Source organism: Daucus carota, chromosome 1 (assembly GCF_001625215.2).
Source record: "Daucus carota subsp. sativus chromosome 1, DH1 v3.0, whole genome shotgun sequence".
Lineage (NCBI taxonomy): Eukaryota > Viridiplantae > Streptophyta > Magnoliopsida > Apiales > Apiaceae > Daucus > Daucus carota.
The window spans coordinates 38192695-38212330 of record NC_030381.2 but is presented as its reverse complement, the minus strand read 5'-3'; the positions used below and the strand labels follow the sequence as shown (position 1 = coordinate 38212330).

The window sequence follows — 19636 nt, the reverse complement described above, 5'->3', positions numbered from 1 at the left end:
TTCTAAATTTCTGCTACGAGAATAAACAATGCAAACCAAGTTTGAACGACCAAAAATTGATATCAAAGCAATTGCCTCCTTGTCCGGAATTAGCAACATTGACAAGGTAAGTGGCACAGACCAGCCTATGGTCCAACTGCTAAGAAGACTTTATAATGTGTATAAAAATCAAACCAAAGGTATACCAAGGCAGGCTACTTAGCAGCAATGGCAAACTATTTATTTACTACCAAACCAAAGACATAGAGGCAGACTACTTAAGTAGCAATGGCAAATATTTACTTACCTGTAACTTCCATGTTGAACTTCATTGGTGAGTATGATGTTCTCACCAGAGCCAGCTAACAAATAGAAATATAAATCACAGAGAAAATAAACATAACAATATACCACATCAAAACCAATTAAAATGACACAAAAGATAAGGTCCAAATGATAATCTATCATTCTTTGTGTCCCAAAAATACTTAAAATCCAAACGATAATGTATGACTTTTGTGTCCCCAAAATACTTGAAATAACTCCTCCAATGTTAAACTTCTACTCTGTATTCTTCACATTTTCTATATTGTTTGCTATATTATAGGTATGAAGTAAAAGGGATAAGAAATACATGCATTTGTATTCTGATCCCTCTCAATCCATACGTTTTCGATCTAGTTCTGCTTCTTAACAAAACGAGGTATAAACCTCGACTGAATCACAGCCCTGCACAAAGGACAAGTAGTCGCTCCTTGCTTCTCGTGATCCTCATTGCATTCTTCACAAAGAACCTGATGTGCGCATGGCAGAAGAATCACAGAGATGTCATTCATCAAGCACATTGAGCATTCCCTGTTCTTTTTCTGAACTGATTCTGAACGCGATATCTCCTGAAATACTGGCAGCCTCTTATGGTTAGGAATCAGATAGTACGGCTTAGCTGGATTATTGCTGCTTGGAATACCATAGTTCTGGCTGATTCCTTCCCGCAGGGCCGCTATTTTTGAAGATTCACACTCCATCCTCAATTTAGATATCTGCTCCTCAAGGTCTTTCATAAGCTCTTTGTGCTTCTGTAATTCACGATCTGCCTTTTGTCTGATCTTATGCCCCTCCTCCTTTGCAACAGCTTCTAGTCGTTCTCTTTCCTTCCTTATAGAGCTAGCCTGAGCAAGAACTTTTTCCTTCTCCTTCTCCTCTTTTTTCCACAAGGCCTTAAAAAAAGTCATTGTACTTGGTGATAAGGAACAGATATGAAAACAACGGATTTAGGACACAAAACTACAACAAAGATACAACTAGGGAAGCCAGCACATGAGAATCGCTATCCCAAGAGTTTCCTTACCGCAGAAGGAGAAATAATGATGGCTTGCAAATTATAAAAAGAAAAATAAAAATAAATATCCAATACATTTTTAACAATCAAGTATACAATGATATGTGGGGACTAAATGACTTGTATATGAGGGCAAAAAAAAAAAGAACCCAGATATAAAACATAGATATGGATACACTATTTGCCTTCACTACATGTATATAAACTAATTAATAACATATATAAAGTATATACTTTATGTTCAGTTCCATTCACCAACAGTTACCCATCACCCAATAAGACATACTAATAATAAAGGCATATTTTATATCAACAAACCTAGCATCAGAAATGGAATATATGACGGAAATTTAACTTTCACCACAAGAAATTGACAAAGAAAGTTAAACATAAAACTGATGGAAAGTGCTCCCTTTGTGTAATTGTATCGTATCAGGTACATGTGGTCAGTTGGTTGGCAAGGAACTTATATTATTTTGTATCACATAAACCCAACTTTTTTAGTGTAGCCAATCTAAAATTCTCAGCAAGTTCACAGTTAAAAGATTAAAATGGTTAAACTAAGTTGTTTATTGTTGTTGTTTTGGTGTGGATATGCATGAGCACTCAGTTAGAACCATACCTCAGTTTGGTTGCGAACAGCTTCAGCCTTCTTCAGATCCTTCTGCAGTTTAGCTGTTTTGTTTTTGAGAAATTTCAAGTCCTCCACAAGTACCTCCCTTTCAGAATCGCATGATTGGACCTTTTTCATTGTTTCCTGCTCCTTACGCACAGCTTCCTGCAACTCTTCAGATGACCTCAAAGCCAGTAATTTGGCAGACTCCAGCTTCAGCTTCAAGGCAGAATTTTGCTTCTCAAGTTCGCTAAAAGTAGAATTCGCCATATCAGTCTGCCTAGTGGCATTGGTCAGTGCATATTCCATCTCTGACAGCCTCTTCAAAGTGTTCTCCTCTAGTATCTGCTTCTCTTTCACAAGTTTTTCCTCTTCTTCTTTTGCTTGCCTAAGTGCCTTAAGCTCTTCTCTGTCTTTCCCAAGCCTATGAGCAGCCTGCCTAACCTTCTCAGTGCCCCAATCTGACCAATGTTGGAGCTCTTTCTCCAAAGCCTCCTTCTTAGCAACCAATGCTAACAACAATTCGTCCTTACTATTTTGTGGCAGATACTTGTTCGTGGACTGATCATATGGTATTCCAGCATAATAATCTGGAGTCTTGGAAGAAGGAACAGTACTGATCTGGGAACCTTTGGTGGGCTTTGTTTCCGGAGGGATTGATTTTTTGTCATCTGCAGCAGAAACATCGTTTACGGGTAATGTAGCAGGGACACTAGTCGCGGTATTTGAAACAGATGTTGTTTGCACCTTAGCTTGCGGTGCATTACTTTCCTTGTAGGAATTCTTCATGTAAGCAGCAGATTTCTTATCCATAACAGAACAACCGATGCTAGTGAGTTTGTTTTTGAAAGCCCCTCTAGGCATTGACATACGACCCCTACATTTTTCCATATGTAATGTCCTCTGCCTAAGAAGTTCTCTCTTGGAGTTCCCAGAGCAACACTTCCTAGCAGCTCCAGATGCATCTTCCATGTTGCTTTGTTGAGCATTTGTCGTGATAAACCCTCCAGGAAATGGAATCTTCATACTCTGCGAATTAGAGGATCCCCCTTCAGAAGGTATATCTGTCTGCGATTTTCGAGGATCCGATGGCTTTGTTATAGCTGACTTCCCAGTGTTTGAAGGCACCGTTTCATAGGTTTTAACATCTGATTTGATTTGAGGGACTACAGAGTTAGAGGAGAATCCACCAGAAATGGCTTCAGTGCGTAAACCACGCAAAACATCTGTTTCAGTTTCACAAGCTTTCTTCAGGTTTAAGTCGCAGATCAATAGGAGCCACATTGCTTCTGAGACAGACAAGGTTGGCTTAATTTCTCTCAGTGCATTAACCATCTCCAACATTGTATACTCTACCAAACTTTGCATATTCTCAAAAACTTGATATTTTGAAAGATCTACGTCTTGTTTCTTTAATTCCAAACAAGGCAAAGCACCATCCACGATATTTGACACCAGATCTTTATCACCATAACAAAAGCTGCTCCTCAGTACAACCTGCTCGGCATCCTCTTTACTGTGTCCAAGTTCAGCAATCTTCTTAACTGCATTTTCAAAAGCTGTGTGCAGGGTAGCTGACAGAAGTTCCTCAAATTGACATTCAGAAGGTTCACCCCAATACTCTTTCACTTCATCCTCTGTGGAGATATCAGAGCTCCCTTGAGCTGACTCCAACTTGCCGCTTTCATTAGCAAGCTTTTCATCGAACAACCCCAAATTACTGAATTCATTAGCAAGCTTTTCATCTATTAGTCCGTAAGTAGGGATTTCTTCAAGAGACCGGGTCATCTCCTCAACCGGGACATGTGAGACACTTTCAGACAAATGCTTCCTCTTATTCTTACTTCCCGCTTCTTTCACTGATTCAAACGGGGGGCCTTGACTGGAAACATCTCCATCACTGGGCCTAGCCATAAGATTCTGTCCTATATAGATAAACCTCTTGTAATCACGTTTAACTGCAAATGCCAATGTAGTATTAAAAAAATATTCTGCCGCATCAAAAACGTAATACACAAACATACAAAGATTAAAACAGAGGAATATAAAGTAACCAAAAGATGGTTACACAAAGATTTAGTGATTTACACGCTGCTCCATAGGAAGCGGGAAAGAATTGGACTCAGATACAATTACAGACCCAAAAAATAGAAGGAAAGAAATAAAACAAGAGCCTAACTCATTAGAACATACCTTGGCTTCGCAAATCAAGAACTTCAGCTGGATCAAGCTTCTCCTGAAGCAAACCTCACAAATATCAATAAGTAATTTCAACTAAAACCAACATCAGAAAGAACGCCAAACCACTATTTCCATATACATTTGAAACACACAAAACAACAATCATTCATTCAGTCTATAAACCTCAACATAACAATCCCCAAACCCACAATTTCAAATAAAACATTTAAATAAAGCCAACATCAGAAAGAACCCCAAACCACTATTTCCATATACTTTGAAACACACGAGACAACATTCATTCATTCAGTCTATAAACCTCAATATAACAATCCCCAAGCCCACAATTTCAATAAAACATTTGAATAAAGCCAACATCAGAAAGAACCCCAAACCACAATTTTCATATACATTTGAAACACACAAGACGTCAATCACCCATTCCGTCTATAAACCTCGACATAACAATCCCCAATCCCATAATTTCAATAAAACCTTCAGATCATATCTAACACAGGTATTATAAAATTCTTAAAATTTTAATCACAAAAAAGGGCATTTCCCAAAATCAATTAACAAACAGATAAAACCCCCATCAATTCATGACAAAAAAAATTAAACAGGAATCAGACAGCAAACCAAAAGTTCAAGAACAGTAAACAACTAAACATACACAGATACACTTCGATAAAAAAAAAAAAAAAAATCAATTGAGCATTCGAAAAACCCACAAATGGCATAAACCTCTAGCACTACCTGTGTTTTTCACCAACAAACACACCCCCAAATCCACAAATCACAAAAAAAAAACCCCCAAAAACCTAAAACCCCATATCACATCCACCACAATAATTCAAGATTTTCTCGAAATGACCCACAAAACAAAAAGGTATCTCCCAAAACCCCACATTAAACCAACACAAATAAACACACAAAACCCCATTATATCACAACACATAAACATCAAAACAACCAAGAAATGGAAAATTCTAGAAGGGCAAAAAGCTTACAGAAGATGGTTGCTTATGTATCTATCGAACCCACAAATGGCATAACAGGACTGAACAAGAGTTCAAAGACTGTGTGCTTGCTCTCCTCTTATGCAACACTAGTGTAGTTATGTGTTCAGAATGCTATATATACACACCCAATAAACTCTAGTTTATAAACTAACCCTGGTTGGCACATCTTAAACCCCCAAAATCTCATCTCCTCATTTGATATCTCCCCAACATTTTTTACTAATTTCAGTGCAAAAGTTACAAGAAAGTAACTCCTTTGACCTCTGCGAGATATGCTGGATTCTATATTTTAATGATTATATAGTAAATGTGTGATCTTTTGGAAAAAATTTGGGTACCTTTATATTCTTATGGCTTATACAAATTCAATACCAATTCAATGAATATTTTTAATAATTGTCATTTAACTTTTTGTACATATTTTCTAAATACGTTGTCCTCACAAAAGCACGTGTAATCAGAGTATGTTATAATGTACTCCCTTCGTTTCAAATCACATGTGCATTTTCTAAAAATCACATAATTTAAGAAAAATAGATTTTAAGAAAGAAAATTGTATTAAATCATTAATTGAGCTATAGTTGTTCTTGGAAATATAAATTAGAAATATATGAAAGAGAGTTGATTTTAAAAATATAAATATATATTGAAAGTTGAAATGAACAAGCATTTTGAAACAATTATTTTTTAAAAATATGGACATGTATTTTAAACGGAGGGGTAGTAGTTTTGATAATATTTTCTTAAAATTCTTAAATTTCATCCAACCCATTAGGCCTAATCCGATATTATATTATAAATCCAACCCAATAATAACCTATTCTATTTACTTATTTTCAAAAAAGAAACCTATTCTATTTACTCCATTAAATATTTTAGAGAATACTCAAAATGAAGGGTAATGATGAATTCTTGGGGCATAATTAAATTAGAAAATCAGAAATATCAATGTTATTAATAAATTATTGTTCCTTTTATTAAAATTTTGTTTGAAACCAAGAAAAACAATTATCTAAACTCTTAGGTCCTATTTGACAATTAGTGGTTAGCGGTTAACTGTTAGCGGATTGAATTAGATGTTTTGACTGGCTGATTGAAGTAGATATTTTGATTAACGGATTAAATTAGCAGTTTCTCGTAAAATTATTTGGTAAATAGCTGATTGATTAGGTTTTTTCTGACACAAGACAAAACCTCTAATCCAAAAAACTTCCCAAAGTAACCTTTTCAAAATTAACTTTTTGGATCCAAACCTCTATTGTGATCCGCTAACTACCAAACAATGTGATATTAGCGTATCCCAGCGTATTCCCGTGATCCAACCTCTAAAATATCTCAAACCTCTAATTTCGTCCAAAAACTCCGATCTCTAAACATGGCCTTAATTATTTTCAAACATTTATTGTTAAAAACTTACATTATGCAAGCATATGGGCCTTAATTATTTTCAAACATTTATTGTTAAAAACTTACATTATGCAAGCATATGGATGATTATAATATTTTGAAAAATACTCGAGATTTGACCCAGATTGTCACATAATTATAACATCTCCAAACTCACAAGTAGATGCATGACGTCCTCATCGAGTCTCCAATCAAACTTACGAAACCCGGAAAATGCCTTTGCATTTTTGATGGGGTAGAGTAGAAATCTGATCCCATTTATAACATCCCCAAGTCAACAACAAAATACATAATGGATCCAACAACCGAGCACAGTCGGTCCAAAAGTGTTAGCATATTGATATACGCTAGTTATTTGCTTGTGATTGTAAAAGTTAAAATACTCTTTTATCCTATCGATGTGGAATGTTACAATAATCCTAAAAAAACATGTGTAATCAAAGATTTTGTTTATACTATATTATAATGTAATAAATTTAATAATATCATCCTAAAATTCTCATAAGTTATCTGGCCCATTAGTCCCAATCCAATATTATAATATAGACTTAGCCTAATAATAACTTATATTATTTACTCCATTAAATATTTTCGAGAACTCCAAACGAAGGATGGTGATAAATTTTGGGACATAAATTAGAATTTCATAATTATTAATGTCATTAATATATATATTGTTCATTTTATTAAAATTTTGTTTGAAACAAAGAAAAACGATCATCTAAACACTTAATCATTTTCAAACATTGTTATCATTATGCAAGCTTATGGATGATTATAATATCTAGAACTAAAACGTAATTCCTAATTTTTTTTAAGTTTTATGGATTCTATCTAAATATTTCAAAGTTTCGCTAATAAAAATAATTTCAAATTTAGAATCAAAGGAAACGTTTTAATAAATTTGTAATGTTTTTTGCTGATCAAAGATTAAATATGAATCTTAACATACTATTAAGTATTTAGGAAAAAAAATTACCATGTCAAATTTTAGTTTCATAAAATCATCTTCAAAATCCGCGGTTATGCGAAGCGCATTCACTGTTGTCTTCTTACCCTGCAATGTATAATTTAAAAATCATAACAGCTAATATATAAATATGAAAAACAATATTAAACTGAAATTAATATAATAGTAAATATAATGAATGAAAAAATTTATCAAGCACAAGTGGCATAATTTTAAAAAGTAAAAATATTAACCAATATTAATTTTAGATGAAAATTTTAATACATCTACATCGAATTAGAAGAACTTTCCCGAGTGCATAGCATCTTTGAATGATTTTAATATTTATTTTATATGAAAATTCTTGCAAGTTCATCTTCATAAAAATTTGGTCCAAAATTTTATAGTTATAAACCTATACATAATATTAAATTCAATTCCAAATATTAATGAGTATTATCAGAATATAACAAAAATAATAATATTTACTTGAATACGATAATTTTTAAAGAACTACTATTAACTAAGTATATATATTGCATAGAAAATATAACATTTCTCAAGTATACGAGTAATTTATTTCATAACACACACATATAATTACAAACACACACACATGTATGTATGTGTTGGTGGACACGTAGATTTTTTTCCTGTTAACTTATTAAATTTTAGTTACATAATGAAAATATATCATCACATTTTATAATTTTATTAAATATTTATTTATGTACTTACATTATATATATAAAGATGAAAGTATATGTATGTGTGTGAGATTCTAATATCATTATACATCATTAATTTTATTATAAATTCTATTATAATATATATATATATATATATATATATATATATATATATATATATATATTATGCGTCATGTTCATCGTATAACCTTTAACTTAAGAAACTTACAACTTTCTAGTATTAAAAAGGTTCTGCCGCAGAATTGCACCTCTAAAAAGTGTCGCGTTTATATATTATATTTTAAAATTATTTTCAAACACGCACAACGATGCAAAAAACATTCAGGGTTCAACAACAGACCTTAGTGATTATAACGCTACATTTTACGAATGAGTTATCTATTGAGCGCAATGCCAGCATTCCACGGAATACCTCCTTATACGGAGTTCCATAGTATATCATTATATGTCATTAATTTTATTGTAAATTCGATTATAGAATATATATATATATATATATATATATATAATGTGATTCTAATATAAAATATTACAATATATGTGTGTGTATATTAATAATTTAACACTTAAATTTTGAAATAAAAGTTAATTTTGAAACTAGTTCTACAATATAATGATTCTGAATAATTATTATCCTGTTGTAAAATCATGTTTGAATATCGCATAATTTTCAATATTTTTTGGAATAAAAAATTATATAATATCATCTTTGATATACTAATTAATATATAAATATATTACATAAAAGTATAATTAATACATCGATTTATAGTGGTGTACACAACACAACACCTGCACATATGTAATACAGATATGAGAGAACTTACCTCTTTCAATTTATTTAATAATAAAGCTGCAAGTGTATCCTCCATTGCTGACCTGCGAAAAACCTGTCCATGATAGCAAAAAGAAGGTCCATGAAATGAAAGAGATAAATAATGACTAATACATATCCTACTTTGGTGAAAACGATAACAAAACTCAGGTCAATTATTGTGTTCTGAAAGCAAATTTTATTATGCTAATAACTATATATCATGAAAATGGCATAGGCTTTTGAAATTTCATGTAATAAAAAAAGTAATAAAAATCTAAATTTTTTAGAAAGGGAATAACTAGGAACTATACTTATTTAAATACATATTTAATTATTGAGAGACGATAATATGAATCAATTAGATTGATTAATAGTCAGTTAATCATGTTTTGATAATTAAAACTTAATCAAATAAAGTTTTTTCAAAAGGTTAGCATTATACATCAGATAGGACGAAAATTAATTGGTTGAAGCACAAAAAATCATTATCATTTAATTAGAAATAAGTTAAAATATAAACTTTAGAAAAATTTAAAGTATTAATATTTATCATTTTCGAGATTATATATTATTGTTATCATACTTAACTATTTCCATATTAATATTTTGATTAAGCTACGCAGTCATGTTTTATCCGTTAATAATTACAAGCTATAAATCAAATAATCATAATTATAAAAAAACACTAATATCTTAGTAATTATAATTTTATTTTAGACATATGATCTCATGTACTTATATGAAGGAGAAGCGAGGGCTGTGTAGGTGGCGCCTCTCTGATACTTACGTTCTATTTTTCCAATTTTTTTAATTTTTTTGATGAAAATATCAAAAATAAAAATTACCTTTCTTAATTTCAGATATAATGGAAGCAAGTTTTAGAGTTGATTTTTTCAAAATCTGGAATTTTTGGATGAAAAATATCAAAAATAAAAATTACTTTTTTAGTTTCGGGTATATTGGAAGCTAAGTTGAGGCCAAACATCATAGAATTAAACATAAATAAATTTTTTTTGCCTATTTATCTTCTTCATCTAATCTAATATAATAATGAGTCACACTATGCTAGATGTTTTAAATAACGATAAAAATGATTGACTGAAAAAAGTAAGTGGGAGTCGACAAATTCAAATAGGGATGAAAAATATAGTCTTCATATGATATTGATGGATGAAAATGTCAATAAATTAACTTTTAGTGATATATGTTTGTTGGTTATTCTTTTATAATATATGTTTTATTAATAGGACATTTTTTTGTTGTTAATTTTTATATTGTTTATTTTGTATACAGAAAAATATTATTCATGCAACACTTCGACAACATCTGTTTGCTCGGTTCAAGCATCTTTTGAGTGAAAGCTATTTATATAATTAAAAAAAATAAAGGTTGTTAGCAAGCAAATGTAGTTATAGCCCGCAATCTCATGGATTTAAATTACGTTTCTAAAGACAAGCAATCTAAAAAAATTGAAGGAATGAGTCACTAATATACTCCTGAATTTGAGTTCATACGTCCCCACATGATTAATGTCCGTATTAAGGACAAGGATATATCCGTATTAATATAATTTTTATAAATTACCGCAAATTTATTTTATTTACAAATATTAATATTAAATCATTAATATAATTTTTATAGGACTGCGGCTCATCTAGTTTATCATGACTTTAAGAGATCGAATTCAAGAAATTAAAAGGCCAAAATCTTTTAATAATCTATTTTAATATTTGAATATAAAATTCATAAGATATTTGCAGTTATACTAAAACTAATATAAAATTTATAATCTACTACTATTACTTTTTGTATTCAATTTCAGAACATGTACCCATTTACATATTTACCCTTAGTGTGGGCCGACTCGGATTCATAGTCCAGGCCCGTATTTGTACATATCCAAACCGGTAACCAAGAAGCAGCCGAGCAGACAGAGTCTGAGAGAGGGACTGAAGATTCAGAGCCGTGAAGATGGTGAAGGTAAATTCAAAAAAGATTCAATCTTTGGTCACCCTTTTGCTTTAATATCATGTTGTGTATATTTGTTTGTATAAATTTGTTATGTGTTATGTTTTTTTGTTTTCCTTTCATATCTGCTTATAGTGTGTTTCTTGATTGTTACTTGGTGGTTTGTTAGGGTTTTGTTATTTTTGTTATTATTTCTTGGTGGGCATGTCATCTTGTTTGAGATTAATCGAATTCTGTAAGCCTAATCGAAGTTCAAGTGTACATGAATTTTGGGTTTCTTTGAGTTGTTGAAAATTTTGGTTTGAGCAGCCAAAATCGAGACCTGGTGGTAAAATTTTAAGTTATTTTGTAGTTTAAAACTTTAAATGTTTATTAACTGAAAATAAACAAGGCCCCTTAGAAACAATAAGACAGACAGGCACAACAGAACTGAAAACAAAACGAAAGAGGAGCAGTAAAACAAGAGAAAATGACTGGATTTTAAGCAACAATGGCTATTAACAAAGAAATGACTGAACTGACGTTAAGATTACATGTAGCAGTAAAATTAAAGTCCACAACAACGATATAGAAAAGATGGTGAATGTTATTAGACAAATTAGGGGAACACACCTTTTCTCCCAGCGCCTATTCTCCTTATAAACACTTAATTGCAAATTGTTCAATGTGAAGCGACACTGGAGCTGCTGCTAGCCTGCTACTGCACAAAAGTTGATGGTTATGTATATAAGAAGTACGTGCAATACACATTGTTAACATGCTATGTCGATGGCTAGATAATATTGAAGCAAAACAAAATGGACTAGCCAATCATGTATTATGTAAATTGTAATGTGTATTTGGATTTTAAACTACTTGGAAGAATCACATTTTACTTTTGTATGAATATATGGAGGACTTCCAGTTGCTAAAACATAACATCCAGAAAGCAAAGATTACATTTAAATTGGGTAAATTTGTACCAATTTCCGAGTTCGGAATTTACCCTGGTCACAGCTCACTTCCATCTTCTACCCGGGTCTTGAAAACTTCAGTTGTAAGAAAAGGTGAGCAGAGGAATGCTATTATAAAAAGGGGAAGCCGGAGATGAAAATTAATGACATATTTTGCATTATGCTATCAGGTATTTTGCCAATTCAAAAGTTTTTTGCCCAGGAATAGGGCGCACCCTTATCAATTATCTATTCTAATAAAAGCTGCTGGACAGCTCAGTTTCAAGTCCTGAGCATAGGTAGAAAAATCTTAGGCAAATCAGTATGGTAGGGTCCTAATTGCAAATACATAGGGTAATTGAGAGTGAACGATAATCTAATGACAATTACACAAGTGAACAGAAACAAACATTGAAATTTGTCATGTAGATTTGGTATTATGCTATAATATATAATATTTCCAAATGCTGATAGTTCAATCTATTGTAATTATACATCTAATTGAATCATATCGGGCAGTAATAGTATGATTGATGATGATAACCATATATGCTTTGTGTATAATACTATTTCTGCATATGAATGTGAGAATCATATATGAATCTAGGGTAGTATTTAAGAAGCCAAGAATAGAACCTCTGTCACGTTCGTCGGGCAAGCACACTGAAAGATGACATAAGCTTCCTTCTCCAAACTCCGATCTTCGTTGTGCAGTACCTTGCGGCTTGTTTATCTTAGGGTTTCTGACTCACATTTCGGGGTTCGAATAGATTTATACTAAACTGGTCTTGGGCTTTACGATGAGTTCTAATCGTAATATTACTGGGCCTGTTTTTATGTGATACTATATTGCAACAAATTAGTCCATAACTCAGCGTAACACATGGCCCACCTTAGCTACTGAGTGGCTCCGCGGGCGCTCATACCAGCATTACACGTGTTTCTGTTTGTGATTAGGAATGAATTTGATTGTGTATTTATTTGATGGTTACTTGTTACATTTATTATTTTGCCATGGAAATGTCCCAATCTCCCAGAGGGAAAAGAGAGATTAAGCAAAGCCGTGAAGAAATTTACCCCATAATAAGTTTGACCTTAGAGCAAAAAATGAAGTGTACTTTTGTTGATCTTTTGCGCAGAATGTGTCAGTATGATCACATTCTCTAGCTTGTGGCTAACACAAGTTGAAGTGGTTTAATTAACCGGGCTGTAAGCATAGACAGAGTACAGAACAGAAAATAAATATATGTGTTGAGTCTTGCTCTAGCTCGCATTGTCACATGGCAACTCTTGTGAGGAATTAAATGACTCTAAAATAATGTTGGTAGGAGTTAGGAGTACAGATGACCTTGTTGCCTCGTGTCCCAATGGCACCACATGATTTTACACTTTTTTACTTGGTCCGCCCTTTTTATTGTTCATTAGCTACTAGCTAGCGTAAATTTACAACACCTAAGAGTTGATCCTATTCCTTGTGGCCTGTAGGTTAAATAAAAATGACTTGTTTGTGTCGACTTTTTTAAGTTATATATTTCATTATTGCTAAATCTGCTCTATTATTTCTCAGTTTTAACTTTTAAGTTGTGTTATTTGGTACTAACAAGATCATCAGGGAGATTGATATAAACTCAATTATCATGTACTATATCTATGAATAAGTGTGTCTTAGTGGTGATTTAACCGCACATCTATATGGAATTGTGTAGAAATTGGCATATTTTCTTTCTTTTCTTCTTTTTCCTTACCAATTTGTACAAATTTTCTCGCTGTCTATAATAATGTGAGAGTTTACAAGGAAATATAACAAGATGTTTGGAGTTCGTTTGTGGACGAAACTTTTCCATATTGTTCCATCTCATTTCAACCAATTTGTGTAGTATAGTATTCATTTGTTATGACATATTTAATAAGTTTCTTACTTTTCCTTCTCTGTCTAGAATGAAAATTTGAGGGAGCGGTTTTATGGGTATACTGTACAGTGTGTAGAATGCCTCAAGTGGAGGCCCATTCCCACAATAAAAGAGTTTGAGGAGATCCGAGCTAATGTTTCTGAAGATCCATTTACGTGCAAGAAGTTAAAGTTAACATGTGATGATCCAGGTGATATGAAACCCGATTCATCCATTATTTGGGCCTTTGATGAAGCAGGTGCTCCAAAGACTCCTCCAGGTTTTGATCGTGATGGAATTCTCAGGAAGGATTGCTCACAATTGGATGTTTTTTATGTCACACCTGAGGGGATGGAGCTTAGAAATTCAGCTGAAGTAGCTATGTTCCTTGAAGAATATCCGGAGTACAAGGAATCAGTTTCTGTAGCAGATTTCAGCTTCACACCTCTAAAAGTGATGGCTGAAACTATACCTGAGGATTACGATTATCTAAGGAGGGTGTGTGTCAAAACATAGATTGTCAAACACAGTGGGAAGAAATGTATATGCGACAGACATTTTCTCCATGATTCCATTGTGGATTCTGTTAGGGGCTTAGGGGATTGCCTCAAAAAGTTTAAACTAGTTTGTTGACAGGTCTATTTGTCGTTTACTTGCGGTGTCCAAGTAAACAACAAATATTTAAGCAACTTGGTCCTTTGTTAGCAGTTTTTTTTATACAAAAAATAAAATAAAAAATTGTCATCCTTAGTTGCTGTGCATGCCGATTTTACTATTTTCTTAATTTTATATGCTCATCAATTTATTTGTGTAAGACGGCTTGTGATTTTCCGTAAAAGCTCTCTTACATGATAAATTCAGGTTATGCAGTTGGAATGCGAGCAAACCGTTTGCAGTGATGGGTTACTTGAAAAGTTACCATGGATGAGTCAAGACAATGCTGAACTTATTTGATGTCATCTCTCACTTCTATTCCATTGACCTTCTCTTCTCTTCTTATGTTTTGTCTTATATTTCAACAAATATTTTACTTTTCTCTGGTTATATTGCTACTATCTTGGCCAAGTATTAAAGCCAAAATTAAGACTGAAGGCAGTATCAGACTGCAAGTTCTGCAGGGAGTGAGAGTATTGACAAAGCTTTAGGAAGGAGTAACAAGTTAGATTATAAATCCATTAAAATCTCAGTTAATTTTAAATCTTAAATTTTTTATCATATGACACTTTCTCTTCATCTACACATGTACCCCGATTATTTAAAATTCTTGAGTGATCATCAACACTATCATCTAATCATCAATTATTCTCCGGATAAATTAATCTTGTTCATTTTCAAAAACGTTATAGGATACTTAGCAAAGAAAAAAGGTAATATGATGATATATTTTATTATTAATTTGAAAAATGATTATTCTGTACAAACTTATTAAAATACGGCATTTTTATCATTTTCACTGAAAAAAACCAGTCAAAAAAAATTAACTAAAAAATCCGATAAATAATCATATATGTAATATTGTTTGTTGAAACAAATCCATTAATTAATTAATTAACTTCATCCACTGATCCCAATTTTCGTCAAATTCTATCAGGCCAGGCTAGAGTTTCATACTAAGTTTGGGCCGACTCGGATTCACATTCCAGGCCCGTATTTATATATATCAAAATTGGGAAATCAAGAATCTACAATATTATATACTATATACTGGACTGTTCCTGTTTCTTGGAGTGCAGCAAAGCAGAGGGATAGAGACTGTGTGAAGATTCAGAGTTGAGAAAATGGTGAAGGTATATTCGAAAAAGATCCGATCTTTTGTCACCCTTTTGCTTTAATATCATGTTGTGTATATTTGGTTGTATATATGTGTTATGTTTTTTGTTCAATATTTATGATTATTAGTGTTTTTCTTGATTGTTGGTTGGTGGGTTTTTAGGGTTTTGTTATTTTTTGTTGTTATTATTTGTTTGGTGTGTCATATTTGTTATTGCATGTGCTAATTATATTGTCATTGCATGTGCTCATTTTATGTTTTTATAGTACTTGTCATTGTTCTGTTGTTATTGGGTATGTAATATTGTCATATATGTTATGGATTTCTTTGTTGAAATTGATTTTTTACTCAATGGCCTTCACATCATCATTTTATGGGTATAAGTTAGGGTTTAGAAGATGGTTTGGCTCGATTAATTGATCTGAATTTTGGACTTGATTTTGCTAGAAATGTGACACAATGGGTTGTCGTTGGGACTCTGTGAGGACTTTTCCATTGTGCACTTGTCCTTGAGACTTCTTTTTATAAACCCCTTTTATGCATTTCAGTTTTTCTTCAAACACGGGAACCCTTTTGATGACCATTATCAATTATAAAGTTGGAGAAACCCTAATCAGAGTTAAAATAAAGCTATGTACTGCTGTAATGTGGTTCTGTTATTCTTACCCATAGTTTTACCATAGCACTGACCTCCAACGACTTGCCACTATTTCTGTATTAGTTGTGGATTAGTTTGGAGCGTGATATGGTAAGAATGGTGGAGTAGTGTTACGCTTTAGCTTAATATAACAATAGCATCTACAGTACAATCTGATACGGAGTACCAGTTTGTCTGTGTAGATTCATTGCTTTAATATTTATGGTATATTTGAGAGTTTCATAGGATATGAGCCTTGCTGATTTCTTTGTCCAGAAGCGAAATTAACTATCTTGTAGCTGCTATAAGCTGTGCTCATTTGAGTTTTAGGTATAAGAATGAATATGGTGTCTTGAGATTAAATCAGATTTGTATGAAGGATGGGAAGAACAATGAGTGCTTAGTAGAAAAATTAGCTTTTTTGTGTAGTTAGTGGCGAGATTGTGTATCTTGTATATCTGGTACTCTGGTACGGCCTCTTATCATAGCATGAGGGTTATTTCTAGGAGTTCCATCTAAATTACATCTGAAATGGTTAAATTTGCACACAATTCCCTGGTTCAGAGTTAGGGGCTGGTTGTATAGGTATCCCACTGAGAGTGTGGAGTTTCACTTCTTTTGTCTAAGTTAGAAGTTCAGGCTAAATTGTACAGACTATAAAGGATTTCAAGGAAACTGTGGGATATAAGTTGTGATACTGTTAAGTTGTTATTGATTTTCATCTCCCTCTCTCTTACCCCGCTCTTGAAAATTCAGCTGTAAAAATGTGTCTCTTATCTTTCTGAAATTCAGCCTATATCTGAGATTTGGATCGTCATGTCGAATTCTAACACACAGCTGCTAATTGAAATTTATAAACTTTGAAAGAAGATGGGTTGTTCACAGCTCACTTCCATCTTTTAACCTGGTCTTGAAGATTTAGCTGTAAGGAATGTGAGTAGATGAATACTATAATAAAAAGGAAAAGGCAGAGACGACAAGAAATGACATATTTTGCATTATGCTATCAGGTATTTTGCCAATTCTAAACTTTTTTTGTCCTAGAATAAGGTGCACTCATATCGATAATCTATTCTGAAAAATTTAAAGCTGCTAGACTCCTCAGTTTAGAATTCTGAGCAAGGCTAGAAAATCTTAGGTACATCGGTATGGTAGGGTCCTGCTTGCAAACACATAGGGTAACTGAGAGTGAACGATAACCTAATGACAATTATACAAGTGAACGGAAACAAGCATTGAAATTTGTCAGGTAGATTTGGTATTATGCTATAGAATATAATATTTCCAAATTGTGGATGTTCAATTTATTGTAATTATACATCTAATTGAATTATATCGGGCAGTAATATTATGATTGGTGATGATTAACCATATAAATGCTTCGTGTATTATACTATTTCGGCATCTGTTTTTGAATGTGAGAATCATATATGGATTTAGGGTAGTATTTCAGAAGCCAAGAATAAAACCTTATTGACATTAGTTGGCCAAGCACACTGAGAGACGACACATGCCTCCTTCTCCGAACTCCGATCTTCGTTGTCAGTTCCTTGGGGCTTGTTTGATTTATGGTTTCTCACTCACATTATGGAGTTTAAAATAGATATGTACTAAACTGGTTTTGGGATTTAAGATTCTGATTAGTAACGCGTAATCCTATATTGAAACAAATTTGTCCTTAACTCAGCTTAACCCATTGCCATTACACGTGATTCTGTTTGTGATTAGAAATGGATTTGATTGCGTATTTATTTGATGGTTCTAAGCGTGTATGTATATATTCATTGTGTGTATGTAATTTATCTTCACTTCAATTCACCAAGCAACATCCCAGATTAACATTACAAGAAACTAACATCACATAAATTGTAAAAGCAACGCTAATATGTAAGAATACACCGAGAATACGCAAGAAAGTGTGATTTTGGGCACAAACACAAACAAGCATGAACACAACATATGACCAGAGCCTTGCGAAAGATTAGCGATTTCAACCTCCACTAAGCTGCGATATAGCACTCCCGTTAAGGGTCCGCTAAAGAAGTTATCGTCATTGATTATTTTGATATCATTAAATCACTATAATGACTAGAGTGAGACCCCGTGGAGATCAGTAACCAAGTTGATACCATTTGATGACTTCAGTGATGAGTTTGATAATTAACCCTTTTTACTGTTCATTAGCTATGGTCTAATTTACAACATTTAGAGTTGATTCTATTTCTGGTGGCCTGTAGGTTAAATAAAAGTTACTTGTTTGTGTTGAGTTTTTAAAGCTACATTTTTTTATTATTGCTAAACCCGGTCTATTATTGCTCAGTTTAAGACTTTTAGTAGACAAGTTGGTTTTTTGGTACTAACTAGATTAGGGAGACTGATATTGAACTCATCCATCATCTATATCCATGAATAAGTGTGTCTAAGTGGTGATTTAATTACACATCTCAATGGAGTTGTAGAAATTGTCATATATTCTTCCGTTTCTTTTTTTTCTTTTATTATGTTAGAGTAACAAGATGTTAATGTTAGTTTGCAGAAGAAACTTTATCTATATTGTTCCGCCTCATTTCAACCTATTTGTGTAGTATAGACTTTATTAGTATATTGTTAATAAAGCATGTCAATGTAATCAAGTTTCTTAATTTTTCCTTCTCTGTCTAGAATGGAAAGCTGGGGGCTTGTTGGTCTTATGTGTATGCTGTACAGTGTAAAGAATGCCTCAAGTGGAGGCGGATTCCAACACAAGAAGTGTTTGAGGGGATTCGAGCTAATGCCACAAAAGATCCATTTGTGTGCAACAAGAAGTTAGAGGTAACATGTGATGATCCTGCTGATATCGAATACGATTCATCGCGAACTTGGGTCATTGATAAACCAGATGTTCCCAAGACTCCTCCAGGTTTTATCCGTGAGGTAATCCTCAGGAAGGATTTCTCAAAAATGGATGCTCACTACATCACACCTGAGGGTAAGAGGCTGAGATCTTCAGTTGAAGCCGCTACGTTCCTTGAAGAACATCCGGAGTACAACCAAACAATTTCCATTGCAGATTTTAGCTTCATAACTCCAAAGGTGATGAGTGAAACTATACCGAAGGATTATGTAAGGAAGCTGGGTATTGAAAAGAAGATTGTCAAACAAAATGGGAAGAAATTATTCGGATCAGCATGAGCTAGATGATGTTCTAGATTTGACCGTTCTATGCTAGTTTGTCGATGGGTCTGTACTTGCGCTGTCCACCTAAACAAACAACTTGGTACTTTGTTAGCTTCTCGTAGTGTTTTATTATATTTTGCCCTCCGTAGTTATGCATGCATATGTTAACTTTTTGTTTGCTTTATGAAGAGTACATTGCTTTATTTCTGTGGCATTATGAAATATAAAACATATGTTAGGAATGGTAGATTATACTTAGGTTTGCA

The 19636-nt window shown here is 32.9% G+C and overlaps 3 protein-coding genes across 3 annotated transcripts; 2 read left to right on the top strand and 1 right to left on the bottom strand.

Annotated features, from left to right (window-relative positions):
- Nucleotides 1–368: 368 nt before the first annotated feature.
- LOC108203401 (putative E3 ubiquitin-protein ligase RF298) lies at nucleotides 369–5262 on the bottom strand. Its single transcript, XM_017372319.2, has 4 exons — nucleotides 5123–5262; nucleotides 4125–4167; nucleotides 1941–3889; nucleotides 369–1196 (listed from the first exon to the last, which is right to left on the bottom strand). The coding sequence occupies exons 3-4, from the start codon at nucleotides 3843–3845 to the stop codon at nucleotides 657–659; spliced, it is 2445 nt and encodes an 814-aa protein (XP_017227808.1). The 5' UTR covers nucleotides 3846–3889; nucleotides 4125–4167; nucleotides 5123–5262; the 3' UTR covers nucleotides 369–656.
- Nucleotides 5263–10839: 5577 nt separating this feature from the next.
- On the top strand, nucleotides 10840–14556 carry LOC108203068 (methyl-CpG-binding domain-containing protein 1-like). Its single transcript, XM_017371785.2, has 2 exons — nucleotides 10840–10997; nucleotides 13855–14556. The coding sequence occupies exons 1-2, from the start codon at nucleotides 10989–10991 to the stop codon at nucleotides 14320–14322; spliced, it is 477 nt and encodes a 158-aa protein (XP_017227274.1). The 5' UTR covers nucleotides 10840–10988; the 3' UTR covers nucleotides 14323–14556.
- An 897-nt stretch (nucleotides 14557–15453) lies between these two features.
- LOC108203057 (methyl-CpG-binding domain-containing protein 4-like) lies at nucleotides 15454–19617 on the top strand. The gene is made up of 2 exons (XM_017371773.2): nucleotides 15454–15593; nucleotides 18876–19617. The coding sequence occupies exons 1-2, from the start codon at nucleotides 15585–15587 to the stop codon at nucleotides 19383–19385; spliced, it is 519 nt and encodes a 172-aa protein (XP_017227262.1). The 5' UTR covers nucleotides 15454–15584; the 3' UTR covers nucleotides 19386–19617.
- Nucleotides 19618–19636: the final 19 nt, after the last annotated feature.